General features: G+C 37.3%; 1 protein-coding gene across 3 annotated transcripts; it reads left to right on the forward strand.

Moving 5' to 3' along the window:
- Positions 1-42: 42 nt before the first annotated feature.
- LYAR (Ly1 antibody reactive) lies at positions 43-10,466 on the forward strand. Of its 3 annotated transcripts, none has more exons than XM_055708435.1 (9): positions 43-123; positions 377-691; positions 1,632-1,746; positions 3,718-3,825; positions 5,185-5,268; positions 7,196-7,532; positions 7,802-7,903; positions 8,778-8,863; positions 9,175-10,466. In XM_055708435.1, the coding sequence occupies exons 2-9, from the start codon at positions 570-572 to the stop codon at positions 9,307-9,309; spliced, it is 1,089 nt and encodes a 362-aa protein (XP_055564410.1). In that variant the 5' UTR covers positions 43-123; positions 377-569; the 3' UTR covers positions 9,310-10,466. The 3 variants fall into 3 exon arrangements, with proteins under 3 accessions (XP_055564410.1, XP_055564414.1, XP_005433187.1); XM_055708439.1 differs by having other exon boundaries at positions 100-114; XM_005433130.4 differs by lacking the exon at positions 43-123 and having other exon boundaries at positions 169-691.
- The last annotated feature ends 5,467 nt before the right edge of the window (positions 10,467-15,933 follow it).

Genomic DNA, 15,933 nt, shown 5'->3' on the forward strand with positions numbered 1-15,933 from the left:
GGGGCGGTGGCCGCGCAGGCGCAGAGCGGCGGGGAGGGCCGGGACGGGGAGGAGGGGGCAGGGCAGGGCAGGGCAGGGCGGCTGCACGTGTCGCCGTCGGAGGCGGCGGTGGAGGTGCGGGCGGTAGGTACCGGCAGGGGGGAGGGTGCGGGGACGCGGAGCGGAGGGGGTGGGCCGGCCTTCCCGCCCCCTGCGGCCGCCTCCGGGTTCCGCACAGCGGCGCCGCTGGCCTGGCCCCAGCGCAGGCGGGCCTGCTGCGGGGAGCCGCGAACCGCCGGCTGCGGAGCGAGGCGGAGGGGTAGGGGGCGTTGGTGGTGCCGGGGGTGCTGGTGTCCCCCGTGCTGAAGGTGTCGAGCGAAGTGAGTTTTCCCTTCAGGACTTTCACACGCGCGCAGTCAAGCAGCTTCGCTTTCCTGCCGGTGGGCGCGCAGCTGCGTTGCCTTGGGGCCATCCCAGCGCTTCTTTCCAGCTGTAAGTGTAGGATCAACCCGTGTATGCCGAGGGCTGTGCTCGTGTGGGGAGGAAGACGGTTGTACCCGCTGCCCAGGAGCTGCTGACTGCTCGGCGACATGGTCGTGTTCACGTGCAGTGCGTGTGGGGAATCTGTGAAGAAAGCACAAGTTGAGAAACATGTGAACATCTGCAGAAACTGCCAGTGCCTTTCCTGCATGGATTGTGGCAAGGATTTCTGGTAGGTAAAGGATGGAAAACGGCCTTGCTCGCTCTGCACTGGTTGTCACAAATACAAATATATGTTTTCTATAGTATATTAGAATTAAATTTTCAATTTCTGAATAATTCATATTTGTATTTCAAACTTATGCACGTTTTTATATAATTTCAGGCTTAATCATCCAGATTTGAACCACAAGGACAGCTAAACCACACAGTAAACAGAGTTGCAATCTTTTATTTTCTCGATCTAAGTGACAGTGCTTTCAGCATCCGATCATTGACTGTTACTTGCTCTGCTGCTGCAGGGAGAGTGAGATTGGCAGTAACGTCAAAAGTTCTGAATTTGGTTGTCACTTTTCAGAATAAAGCAGTGCTACGCTCTGCTTTGAAATATAAATGTATGAATTTGCATAAGATAATAAGATTGTCCTTAAATAATGGCTATATTTCTCAATGCTTCACTGACAAAAGATTAAGATATATTCATTCCTTTTCAGGGGCACTTATGAATTGGTCATACTACGCTACCACGTTTGTGTATCTATATTTAGGAATTAGGTTTCTGTGAACATTTTTAACCTGCTTTTCTAATTGTAAAACATGTCAATGTGAGTAGTAAAATACAGAGGTGCTTTAAGAATTGTGCATACGTTATACATATACAAATGTGCTTAAGTTAGAGTCATTAAGAAAAGCAGCAGTATACTGAAGACTTGGGTCTGATTTTGCAAGTCAGAAATTATTACTGAGGGCTATAGCATGACAGAAATGTCAGCAGTCTTACAAGCATGTACTTCAAACACGTCAAGCTTTACTTATGTAGGTGTTGACAGTATTGAGGTTTAAATGATAAATGCTATCATCTGTTACTTTAGTTTGTGGATTAGGTAGAGTCTTGTGTAGTTGAAAGGACTGAACACTTTTGTGAATGACAGTTAAAAATCTCTCATGTCCAGGGGTGACGATTATAAGGAACATGTGAAGTGTGTAAGTGAGGACCAGAAATACGGTGGGAAAGACTTTGAAGCCAAAACTACCAAAGGAGATGCTAAACAACAGGAGTGGATTCAGGTAAGGTTTGTACTGTACGTATGTTATTGTATTGTATTGTATGATAAATAACTATTGTTTATAATTGTTAAAGACACAGGAGAAGCTATACTGGAGCAAAGCAGAGGTTGATTTTTCCCAATACCCCCAGCTTGCTTTTGGCAGTTCCTTGTTAGGTATATTGCTTATTGTGGTAAGAAATGCATTTTTTGTTTTGAATCTCTGTCTTACTAGTTTGATTTAATGTTCCCTAGTTCTTGCATACAAAGAGGCATTGATCGTTGTCAGCCCTCTTCATGCCACATACGCTTTTGTAGACCTTCGCCAGGCAACCCTTCCCATCTCTTTGTCTCTGTTCCAGGCTGAGAAGTCCTACCCTGCTCAGTTGTTCTTCATATGTAGATTGTATCTTTGGTCCTCTGAAGTCTTCCCAGTTCTGCTGTATCCTTGTGAAATGAGGTTACAAGGACTACATACAGTGTTTAAGATGCAGATGAACCATATATTTAGTCTGTGTCATAATGATGTTTTCTGTGTTCTTTATTCCTTTATTACTGATTTTTTTCAGTTGATCTGCTGTTTTTGACGGCTGCTGATCATTGTGCTGGTATTTTCATGGAATTGGCTATTTTAACCCCAAGATCTTGTGTCTAAACTCCAGTGATCAACTTAAAGCCTGCCATTTTAGGATTGCTTTTCCTATGCATGCTGCTTTACATGAATTTTTGTTGAATGTAATTCATCTTTTTATTACCTAGTCGCTCATTCTTTCAAGATCTTTCTGGAATTATTCACAGTCCTCATACTGAATAGCTTCATATCACCAGGAAAATTTTCCTGCCCTCTTTTCAGATATTTTATAAATATGTTGAACAGCAGAGGTTCCAGCATGGATGGAAATGTCTCCTACCCTTTCTGTCCTACCCTTCGGGTAGTTACATATCTAATGCAAGAACCTCTTATGACTATTAGTTTCCTTTAAATGTTTTGGGAAAGAACTGTCAGGTTTTTAAAATCCCATTAGATCACATTTATCCATGGATTTGTTGATTCCTATCACGTGTAGAACACAATCTAACAAAGTACTAAGCTACGTATGTATTCAAGGCATACAAATCATACCTTTGAAGTCAACAGATCAGTGTCCTTGAGAGTGAACATTGTTTGAGCATGTTGTTCAAAGGCAGTATGATATGAATGCTATTGTTTATGAAAATTGTTAGCCTTCCTCAATACTTTCTACACAGAAGGGTGAGGAATTATTACAGAGCATCCTTTTCTGGTAGTCTTAACAGATCCACAAAACCTTTCAGTAATTATGTTTTCAGAAGTACAGGAAGGCTCTCCAGCATCCAGTGGCTACATTTTTAAATAATGAGAAGCTCAGAGCCTTTTTTCCCCTCCACATGCAGCAGTGCTGTTCAATTAACTGCTGTAAGGCCCAAGCCTAACTTCATCTGTGCTGTTCTGCTGGCACATCTAGCATAGGAATAGGCCTGAGCTGTTTTACAGGGATTAATGGTTGTTGAAGCTGGCACTACTGCCAAAAGAGATGCGTGTCAAACTGTGGCCTCAAACTTAGCCTAATTTTCACAATTAACTCCAGAAGTTTGCAAAAACCAACCAGCTGGCAATTGCTTTGCTTAATGCAGGTCTTCTTCATGCTGCAGTGATTCCCTATGTGATACAGTTACTTTATTTTTAAATGTTTATATTACAGGTTGTAACTTGTACATCAGAAACCATTGGTGAGCAGTCCTGCTTGCCTATACATAACATTTTATATAGATAACTTTGACGCATCTTATGATATATGATAAAACTAAAGGTTAGTGTTTTCCCCACGTGTATTGAACAGTTCTTTCGAGCAGGGTATCCTGTTTATGGGTACTGGGTTATTTCTGTCCAGTGTGTTTCCAACTTGCCTACCTTGCATGTCTCATTCGATCATTATGCTCCTTTGCTGATTTAGTTGTGTTTTTCTTCATTCAGAAAATTCATGAAATAATGAAGAAGCCAAACATAAGCCCCAAAGTGCGGAACATTATGGAGCAGATGCGTGTCTTTGATAATATTCCAAGAAAAAAAGTAAAGTTTCAGGTGTGTTCTAATAGAGATTTGTAGTAATCCATGCAGTGAGTTTAAAAATAGACTTTCTTAGTGAGTGTCACTCTCTTTTTTACAAAGGTGGGACAAATTGCTTATTTGGGCATTGGTAAATTGATGGCGTAATAGGTGAGTTTCAAATAGGCAATGATTGTAAAATACATCTCCTTGCTGCTTTAATTAGGTATAAGCCAAAGTCTCACCATTCAAGCTTAATCTCCATGCGTTAGCTTCTTTTTTTTAAATACCTTTCTTCTTTTCTATTTGCAATTTCTATTGAATCTCCAAATGCTTAGACATAATTTTAAAGGATTCTTGTATCTGTGGCTTTGTGTTTTTCCTCGTAAAGGCACGATACTGTTTTGAGAGTTTTCCTGTTGCTCAGTACTCTTGACAGAATCTCCCACACTGCGTGCTGCACTAAACTTTGCATCACAGCCAAATCAAATCCTAAATGTTTCATGTGGTATCAGTAAAGAATTACTGGCAAACTGGCCTTTCTCCCCACCCAGCAGCCTCTGATCATGGTTGCTTCCAAAGCACTCAAATAAAACCTAATGGAGCTGCAGTGAAGTTGCTGCTAGTGAGCTGTAGGTTAGAATACTCTTCTACAGAATTAATGTTCTAAGCAGGGGAAGTGATGTTGTCAAGAAGCCTTTCTCTTTGATAAGATATGTTGCAGTGTAAGATCAAAAGTTTTTGCAGTTCATTGTCCCAGTTTACAAGTGCAGCTTTCCTGAGATTTTCATTGCAATGGAAAAATCTTTATATTAGGTTTTACTTGGAATTCCACACTCGTGAAAGTTGATATGTTGCTGACAGTGCGAGCATATTATAAGTAGACATTTAATGCTTTGTTTTAATTTTTAGCAGGGACTCCTGCAATAGCCCCAGCAACTTTCAAATGTTTGCATTGAGATAGTCGTTTGAATTGTACTTTTCTGTAATAAACTAAGGTATCCATTTAGGAGCATCACCATCTGTCCAGCGCACAAATAAGTAAGATCAGATCCTAACGCTTGTAACTCGTGAGAACTGTCAGAAGGTTTGGTAGAACATTGTTAACATAACCAGCTGTATAAAAGCTTGGGGATTATCTTTTCTATATATTTAGCTTTTCTGGATTACTATTGGTGAAGCAATTGAGAGGCATGGTATAGCCTCATAACAGTACAGAGGCATTATGCAAAACAATTTAGCATGGAAGTTTAAAAGATCTCATAGAAAGAAATGCCTAACCAGATCTTAAACAGAAGTGATTAGATTCTTAAATAAAAACAACAACCAAATACATGGTAATAAAAAAGTCAGAGGTGCACCTTTTCAGTTACGGGTGGTTTTTTTCCTGCACAGAATTGGATGAAGAACAGTTTGAGAATTACTGACAGCATTTTGCAAGACCAAGTGTGGGATATTTTCTCTGAAGCAACCAGAAATGTAAGTTAAGTTAGAGGTACAATATTGTACAACAGGAATGCAGTCAAAAGTGCTATAAGGGAAACCTTTCAGACTCTCTTTGTAGATGTTAGCAGAAATATTGTCTCACGTTGTTCCAGTGGATACTGTTACAATGTAATTTCCAAGACAATTGCTAATTTGTAGAGCATATTGTTCCTGAAGTATTTGTGCATACTGGGCAAGTAGGTTGTGATTAAAAACATGGACACAGTGACATGATTGTGACACAGTAATGAGAAGGCTAATTTAACTTTATTCTATGCTATTAGTACAAAGGGAAAGGAAAACCACCAATTTTATCTTTGGTTCCAGTCTTTTACCACACGCCAAGAAGGAATAACACAATGTCTTTCTAGAACTTTATTGGCCTCAGATTTACGTGTAGTAGAGTTGGGAAATAACAGCACCTAGTTTACTTATTTTATTAGTGGAGAGAGACGAGATCCTCCAGTTTCTGGTGCAAATTCCTCCCACTTCTGTGTCCAAATTGTGAATTTACACTGACCTTTTTTTCTCAGTGGCTAATTCTGTGCTATTTCAGGGCTAGCTTAGCATGTTTTGGTAGGGTGGTGTTTTGATTGTTTGTTGACATGTATTGCTGCTACTAGAAAGCTGTTGTAGAAGCTTACTTCACTGTCGATGTAAAGATGTTCTCCCAGCTCCCCCCAACTTCTTCTGAGTCTGCATGCCTTTGACATTAATGCCTTGTTGATTATGCTTTATGTTCCTGACTTGATGATTCCAGTTAAATCTATTTGTAGTTTTTCTGAAGAATCCATATATAAGAGCCAGGAAGGAAGGAAAGACATTTCTTTAAAGGATAGGAACATAACATAAACTCTGGGCAGTGAGTTGCAAGGACATGTCTTGCTGAAACATTAATTTGGAGTTAGCACAACTTCACTGAAGTCTTAAGCAGTTTTGTCTGGATTTAAACTCATTTAAAAAAAAAAATCTTGAATCTGAACAATTATTTTATTTAGACACAAGTAAACGATTTACATTTTTCACAGAATATAGCATTAAAGCAAAATATGTAACACAACTTTCTTGCTCAGATCATTTCAATACACCTTTAAGAGGTCTTAGAAACATCTCAAAATACACTTCAGGGTGTATTTTCTGAAATGTATATACTCAAAGGAATTTCTTAAGTGGACTTCATATTTAATTGAAATTGAATTGAAATTACTCTTTACAAAAACAAGTTAGTATTAAGTTGCTTGTATAAACATGTATTCTCTTTCTAAATAGCCACATTAATATTTCAGTAATTGTATTTCACTTGTAATTATTAAAGTTTAATTTAAACATAAAAATGTTCATTAGTATATGAATTCTGCTACAAGAAAATTCTTATAAGCCCAGGAACATTAAAAGAAAACCAGATGTGTTAAGGTGAGAAAAGTACAATTAAAACAACCAGCAGTGCCTTTGTTGACATCATGCAATAATAGTTTGTTGTCCCAGACATATCCCAAGACAGGGAAATGCATGGTACAGCTAAGATTATTTATTACTCAGGGCCTGTATATTTGGGAATAGGTTCTGGATCTTGCTGTAATATACTGTATTTTTGTCTACGTAAATTGAAGAGTTCTCTCCCTTAATTTAATTACATTTAGAAAATATGTTAAAAAACACATAAAGATTTCATATAGAAATTATATATGCTTTAAGACAACATTTCTTCTGTGATGTTAAGGTAATTAGCATTTAGGCTGATAAGTTAAAAGAAGAATCAGCCATGCTATGTAGTGCTGTTTCTCAGGTAATTGGTGTCACCACATGTAAGCAGTTTAATTAAATTCAGGATATTTGTGTTCTTCATGAATAATGTAGTAGAGAAAAGCTGTAACGTCAAAAAAGGCATGTAAAACGATAATAATCTGTCTTTAAACAAAAGATTTCAAGTGAGAAAGAACGAGACAAACCACAACCGAAGGAAGAGGGGCAGTCTACAGACACTAGGGAAAAAACAGTGGAGGAAGAAGATGGAACTACAGATGATAAAATTGAGAGGAAAAAGAATAAGAGAGAACGAAAAGAAGAGAGACAAAAGAACAAAAAGAAGGAGAAAAAGGACTTGAAATTAGAAAACCAGTCAGAAATAAAAAGGAGTAAAAAGTCCAAGAAAGGAAAGGAGAGCTTGGAGAATGAATTTGAATTAAATGGAAATGGCCATCAGAGTGAAATAGAAGAGGAATCAAATGTAAAGAAACGCAAATGTAAACACACAGAAGGTATCTATCCTACACCTTATATTCTTGTTTGTTTTCAAGATGGTTTTTCTCAACACCTTAAAGTTCAATAATCTACCTAAGTAGAATTTTTTTAGTAAGTTACATAGACAAAGTAGATTATTTTTAACACTGTGGTTGCAGAGTCCTTATATAAAATCTGAACCTCTTAGCAACTATAAACTCATGTTACAAGAATTAAGTCACATCAGACTAGTTTTATAGTTTAGTTTTGTAATGTTTTGTGTATGTTTATCCAATTCCATCTGTAGAGGAGCCTCACAGAGAAATGACAAAGAGAATGAAAACTGAAAACATTTCAGAAGGCATGGAAGCAGAAAACACCAATGGCAATGAAGAAAATGTGGGAACAGGTAAAGGTATTCTTAAAGGGGGAGTTTATATAATTACAAACCGATTCTGCGAAAGACAGGGCAGAATGTAAATATAGTGCTTTTGCAGCAAGCCATGAAATCAGTTGTGCCTCAGTATACATATAGATTTGGATATTCAGTATACCTGTGTGTTCCATAGTAAGTGGCCTGTGCTAGAGTTGACATTTGATGTTGATCTAATTCTCTTACTTGTTGCTTCTGCTGTGCTGGCAGCCTTTGGCTATGCTTGCTTCCACTGGGCAACGAGGAGTTTGGCATGTTTGTTTCACAGCAGCAGGTCTCTTTCCTGCTGCCACCCACATTAACCAACATAGAGAACAGCTCTGTTGCATCTGTTTGTATCAATTCTATCCCTGTTTTTCCTCAGTGAATTATAAATTGGTCTTTAGTTGTGTTGGACATTAGTTTATGCTTACATAAACATGCCTATCATCTGACACACTTACTTTGAACATACAGATTGTTTATTTGGAAACTAGGGGTTAATGACCTCTGAAGTGGGTACTGTGTGAAATCGACTACCTGTGCTCCAAGGGTGAGGAGACACATCTTCCCAACTATTGCTGTATTAGTAAGAGTGGATGCTTAATAGCCGAAGCACAGAAGTAAAAGCAATCCTGGCCCTAGTTGTTAGAGTGGTATGTTGGTTCTTCATGTCTATGCTATTACAATCTTCAAAAACAGCCTTTATGCTTAAGACACCCTGCTGTTGTAGGGTCAGTAAGGTAACAACTGTTGTGGTAGCTGAACTGGTTCCAAAATTAGGAGATTGAAGAAGGCTGGTTCCTACTAGAGAAAAAAACTGGAAATACCTAATTTTACTAATGATGTTGTGCACCTAATTTTTTTCTAGGTAAATTCAACTGGAAGGGAACCATCAAAGCAGTTCTGAAACAGGCTCCAGACAATGAAATTTCAATTAAAAAACTCAGAAAAAAGGTAATGTACAATATGTTTTTTAATCTCCTTTGATCTTGTGAATTTCTTTCTGTAATGCTTAAATTCATAAAATCCCGCCCACATAAGCAAAGAAGTTTGACATTTAACAGAGTATCAGTTGACAGAATGTCAACTGAGGGACACATTCTTTATTGCTTACTGGACTACGGAAGAAATACAGTGCTAGTTCTGGAAAGGAATAATAGCGTAATAGATTCCATGCTATTTTTATAATACAGTGATGCGAATGTGTTATTTCTTAAAGTGGAATATCTTTACTAACTCAGAATTGTTCCTCTGTCTTTGTGCAGGTTATAGCTCAGTATTACGCAGTAGCTGGTGAATGTCACAAATCAGAAGAGGATATTCTTGTCATATTTAATAAGAAAGTGAACAACAATCCCAAATTTAAAGTTTTAAAGGACAAAGTTAAACTCCTGAAATAAGAGTTTCCATACTTTTTTAACTTTTGCATTTTAATCTTGCTGACTGAGTCAAATTCTTCTGTCAGCTGCACAAATATAATGTATTGGTCTCAATTTACATTGTATATTTGAGAGCAGAATTTAACTTTTAAGACTGGATTCCTCCTCTCTTTCTAGATTTATTACAGAACATTTTCAGATATTTTATTTTTTGATTTTATGGAAAATGTATATTTTTGGTACAAGTTTTAAGAGGCATTGAAAATAATTGCTGCCTACTGTATTAAAATTCTTCCAGTAATGGGTATAATGTATAGGCATGAATGTTTTAGAGGACCTGGATTGTGTGGCTTTTTGCAGAAACTATTGTAAGAGCAAATAGGATTTTCATATTCAAAAACCCACTGTGGAATATATGTTTTGTTATGCTAAAATTCAAAATGGTATGACTGATAGCCCCTATATGCACTATATTTCAGGCTTTAATAACCTGTTAATTCTGTGATGTAAAATGCTTAATTAAAGTGTGTCAAGTTTGTGTATTGCACATTCAGTGAAAATCTAAAGACCAAGTTGCCTGTATATGTATAGCTACTAAATGTTTTAATTAGTAATGCAACTGACTTCAATGTAAGTAGTCTCATGGACTAAAAATTGACTAATGAAATAAGTTACTTTAAAACACAACCTTAAATATAATAAATCTTGCCGCTTTATGATTGCATAATAAAGCCACCAATTACACAAAATTTGAAGAGGTTGTTATATTGCAGTCACCAAAACAATTTAGGCAGGCCAGAAATCTTACATGTATGTAAGAGACAGAATTCCCTGGGGAAAGTTACTTGGAAGTTTATAGGGTTTTAATCAAATGCGAAATACTTTGATAGGGAGTTCCTACCATGAAGTGATCTGTTAAAAACAGTGGTAGAAAGCTGGTGAAGATTTCTTGCAGTTTATGGTATGGTATGGTGTTTTGAAAACTGCATAGCGATTTCCAGCAGATACACTTTCATAAAACTCCATAATGAAAATATCTGAATTTAAAGAAATACTGAATATATTAAAAGTATAAATATGAAAAAATTAACTGTTTGATACACTGGGTCCAGTTTTTCTGAGTACATATTTGCCTTGTTTACTATAAAATTTGCAATAAAAATACCTAACAAATGTAAGATCTCTTCAGTAAGTGTGGTTAATTTATGAAAATGGCTTTGGAGATAAATAGAATAAAATTTATTTACAGACATGGGGAACCTTTGACAAGTTGTTTGAACACATTTTAAAAGCTTCAATTTCTTTTTTGTTTGTTTTGGATTTAGGAAAGGACATAAAAGAAATTAATACAGCGCAGTTAATCTTTAACTGAATTTATTTTACAATGAACATTGTTACATTAAGATTCTAAAGTTTTGTTACAGTAATTGTTAGAGGATTTAATTTTTCTTTTGTTTAGAATTAATTCTAAATTCTCCTATTCTCTTCCATTTTTCATCTTCCCTTGTTGTTGACTATAGCATGTGTTTGACACATGTATAGAAACACTTACTGAACTTCTGCTCATGATACCCCAAGTTACAGATGCAGTCAGCAGCTGCTGCAGTTGTGGCAGCTAATTCTGTGCCATGCCTCCATCCTCTTCTTCCTACCCTCAGACTAAGGTCTAACCTCTTTCTATCCTACGCATCAAAATGCCAATCCCATGTCCACAAGTCAGGATTGTCTTCCAGCTCTCTGCCTCTGCTCTTGTCAGCCAGCTGGTTCCAGCTGCCTTGTAGGTGCATACCTGGTAGCTCAGGTCGCTTTCTGAGCTGGGCAGCAGAAGCTCGCTCTGGCTGCACTACTGGCCGTGCTGTTGTCGGCAGCCTGCATTACTCACATGTTTCTTCAACAAAGGCCTACTATTTTCTTGGTGTGCTTATGAACTCCTCCACTGCATTTCCTCTTTCAAACTGGTCAGGGCAATATGGCTTGTTTATGCTATGCATTTAAAAATAAATATTCCCTGCAAATTCTTACTTCGGAGTATTGCAAGTTATCTTCTACAGCTTGGGAGAATGTCGGTTTCTGCTCATGAAAAGCACCGGCATTTTCTAATCTACAGACAAAAGAAGCTGATCAGTATTAGGTGGAAACGAGTCTACAAGAACCTCTGAAGCTGTGCAACAGTTGTTTTTCTTCAGTCTAACAGATAACCAGATACTTAACTTGGGTCCTGTCATTGCAGAATTCTGGTGTCTGACACTCGGGGTTTACTTCAGTGATTACTGAATGAAGCGAAGCAGCAGACTAAATGTCCAGAAACACCATGCATCAGTTTAAAGCTGAAAATAAGGAATATCAAATCAAGAATATGCAGATGAGTTATCTGAGTAGGATTTATTTGACCTTACCATTCTTTCCTGCAGTAACTGTTGTGATTCTTAATGGTTCAAACACCTGACTTCCCCTGTGCATTGCCACAGCTGAGCTAGTAGTGCCTATGTGGGGTATTAAATACGACTTTTGCATCTTACTTTTCCCCTTTCTGTGTAAAGGACAAGGTAACACCACCTGCCATTCAGTTGTTTCCTAATTATTTGGTCGACATGGATCAAATTAACACCTCTTTATTGATGGTCACTAGTGGGAGTCTATTATGAATAAGTCCTGTTACAACTACAGTATTACCTCATTATACACCATTAAAGTAGTATTACCTTTTCCTAGTCTGTTGGCAGAAGGAAGGGGCAGGGGGAGCAGTATGTTTTGTAGGTATATTTTTCTTTCTGAATGTTCCTAAAAGTACTGTAGTATGTAGGTGAGTCTATGCTTCTAACTATAGATGACTTCTAAGTGCTATTGAAGTCAATGCATAGTCTGCATTTTTCACATGCAGCTCTCCAGTCAAAAAAACCCACAACTAACCTCTGTGGTTTTTCATTAGACAATTAACAGATTGCTCAGAGGACTGGAACTGGCTTTTCCACTTGGAACTGATTTGAGCTTTAATTTATTGCTTGCAACTAATGACATCTTGATCAGACTGAAGTTACCCCATTCTTTAAAACTACCAGTTTAGTGGTAATTGTATCAGAGGGAGGCATAATCCCTTGGAGACCATTCAGACTATTTCAAGACAGAAGAACAGTAAAACTATCTAATTTATATTTGGCGATTAATCAGCATTTTTACCAGTATTTTTTTAAATCCCATGGATCTGTTGCACCTGGATCAAGTTATGTACTTTTGATGCTCTTTTTTTTTTTTTTTTTTAAGTGGGAGGGAGTACAACCTTCCAGTTTAACCAAATGCAAGAGGGCAACAGTATTAAATTACTGAGCTGCACTCAGAGAGCATGTAATGTTTACAAATTATTATTCCAGACAGTGTAAGACAACAGCAAGGCACAATCCACAGTGGTAATGTGGAAATTTGCCAAGCATCTGCTTGCAGTTTAATTAATATATTCATTAAGCATTATTATGTGATTCTGGCTTCTAGGTCAGTTGATTAATTTGATTGAACAGTTCTTAAGTCCTCATTTGAGTGACTGGGGTCTGTCACCTTCAAGAACAAATACCAGGACTAACATCCACCTATGCATGCATGTATTTGAAGAAGGAAGACCAATTGCTGTGGTTCTGGTTGTTCTGCGTACGCTGATCATACAACTGCCATCCCTCCCTTTTGGTCTATCTCTCATCATCAAAATCGACTACTGCAAGCAGTTGCCATTGATGCCATGTTTGATGCCCATGGAAATTTAGCTGACGTGATCCACAACTGATGTTTTAAATACATTTGACAAGAGGCATACAGTGAACCAGAAAGTTCATCATCTTTGATCTAGGCTCTCAGCAACAAAGTCAATTAGGGTTATGTGTGGCCAGGAAAGTTGCGGGTGCCTTCATCCAGCACACTACTGACCTCCTGCTAAAAAACATATATAGTACAGAATATTTAAAATAATGTCATGACAGTACTAAATAGCCCTTTATTTCATCCTTTTATCTGACAGAACAGCTATGGTATTGGAGTTTCTTTCAACAGCATGCCAGTTGTACTGGGTCTATGTTGCCATAGAGGACTTCCTTCTACTGAACCACTGTGTTCACTTCTTGTAGCATTTGGTCATGAAGCCATCAAAATCATGCCAGAGTAGTGACTTCAGTTGTGTACACGGGGAGATCCTGCAAAATCTAGTGTACATTGCAGTCATATCACTAAAAAAAATTCCAAACCCAAACACAAATCCAATGGCAAACCAGAGACCACTGAACTGTTGCAGACCCTCAAAACCAAAATTACTTTTTTACAGTATGTCCGTTCTTTAGTATCTTTCTAATTCTAACAGATCTTTTGGTATGTGAATTGCTGTGCAGTTCAGATAATATCAGTATTACGCAGGTCATTAAAATTAAGACTTAGGTGTTAAGTGTTTGAACATTAAACAAACACAAAACCCGATGACCTGCAGCACCTTTTCAAGTTCTTTAGACCAGGTATTTTTAAAGCAGCAGCAGGATCTTTCCCACTGTTTATTTTTTCCCCTGTGCTTTCAGGTCAAAGGGGCATTGCTTAAAGTTGATTCTGCAGTGTGGCAGAATCATGCAGCTGATGGACATGCTCTTTTTGTTGTGTTTTTCTCACTTACAATCAACCAACAATAATATTCAGAAAGGGACTGTATTATCTTGCAGCTGCCTCTCTAGATTCTGCAGAAAAAAGAGGGAGCTTTTCCAAACTTTTGAAAAAGCAGAAAAGCTGCTGTAAAACATCTAACTTAAAAAAAAGGAGATAAGTATGAATTCTGTTTTGCGCATTTCCTAGTCTAGCTGTATAAATTCATACCATTAAAGCTAGTATTTTAATATAGTTTGTACAGCTAGATCTCAATAAATGAGAATGTAAATAGTTTTGATTTTACTAGCAAGAGCTGGGTATTTAAGTGTTACAGTATGAAAAAAAGTCATTAAATATTTACTTTCTAACTACATATTTTGCACTTGTATTCCAAATTGACATATGACAACAGGTAAAATTAACATTAACAATTTAGTTTTCCAGTATTCACTCAGTACTATAACCACAGGAAATTTCTTTATTGTAACATGGGTCTGGGTACTGAAAAATTAGTGCAAGAGAATGCTTGTATAAAGCTTCACTTAGCATTTAATACAACTTGGCATAATCAGGTGGGATTTTTTTTTTTTACTTCTTTTGCCACAAATTATATGTTTAGCAGTCATTAGTAATGTCAACAGTCACAATAAATTGGAGAAACCAATAGTAAGATAGCATTACAAAATGTTCAGAATGTTTGTTTTATCGATTTTTCTAAACAGCATAACATATTTCCATAATAAAATATGCTTTGTTGTTAAAAATTTCCTTTCTAAAATAGTCTCTTGGAAATTGTGTGTCTTGGTGGCAGGGCAGGGAAGGAAGAAGTATGCAAATTAGAAAATTGTTTAAAGCTAGTGGCTTTCTTTAAGTATAGCATAAGCATTTAAGCAGGGAGTTTAATCACTGAAAGAAAAGAGCTTCAAAGTACAGATACTTAATTGTTATGCTCAGCCTTCCACCGTACTGGTGCATTAGAGTAGCTCATTCTTCTTTCTCCCAGTGAAAACCAATCCTCCCACCTGGTGCTATAATCTGATTGCATCAGTACAATGTAGTTGGACCCCAACATGAGTAGCAGCTTATAGCTGATGACCACAGGATACAGACACCCAATACATGATTTCATTCGGAAACTTTTAAAGCTGTAACGCTCACCCTTATTAAGGAAATAAGAGAGCAAATATTAAACTTGTCGTGTGAGATGAGCAAAAAAAGGCATATTGTTCTGTACATTGAGCTGTATTCACAGGTTACAAGATATCTTAATCAATATATTCAACATTTACTCCTTTCTTCTCCCAATTTAGCCTTTAAGAAAAACCAAGAATAAATCCTCTAAGTTCTTTTCTGCTCCACCAGCCAAGAAAAGCAGCATATTCTGTTTCCCGTGAGTACTTTTACAGGAAGTGTTACTTTATATTGAATTCTACATTTCACTTGGACTAGAGGAAGTTTTAGTAGTAACCTTTTTTTGCACTTGTTAAGACACAATTCCTTTTGCACCCAAATCCTCATGCTTTTACAGTCACACACGGTAAGGGCTGAAAAACCTTCAAGCTTTTTGCTTAGATTGGACTTTTTTCCTGTAAGATTGCAGACCGCAAAGCTTAGTCCTTTCTCAAAGATACCACCTTATTTTTTATTTAGCCTTCCTTTTAAAATTTATTCTAGAAGATTTAGAATTGTCCAATCTTTCAAACAGACTGCAGGTTTTGCTCTTCACTTCAGATCTTTTGTACCAAACTGCCCTTCCTACTTAACTCTGTATATGAGTTACAGCAGAAGGAAAATAACTGACATCCTACAGAAACAGTTTTATAGTTCCCGAAATTACTTGAAAATGGGTATGCCTACCCATTATATTATTTTCAAACTAAATTAGTATTAAAATCCTAATTGAGACCTGATTACAGTCAAGCTAAATTCCTACATATATTTGCTTATTAGAAAAAATGCGCTTTTAAACATACTGAGATCTTCCTCTTACACAGCACGAAACCCACCTGAAAATCTTCAAGACGCTACATCTCACTT

Source organism: Falco cherrug, chromosome 1 (genome assembly GCF_023634085.1).
Source record: "Falco cherrug isolate bFalChe1 chromosome 1, bFalChe1.pri, whole genome shotgun sequence".
Lineage (NCBI taxonomy): Eukaryota > Metazoa > Chordata > Aves > Falconiformes > Falconidae > Falco > Falco cherrug.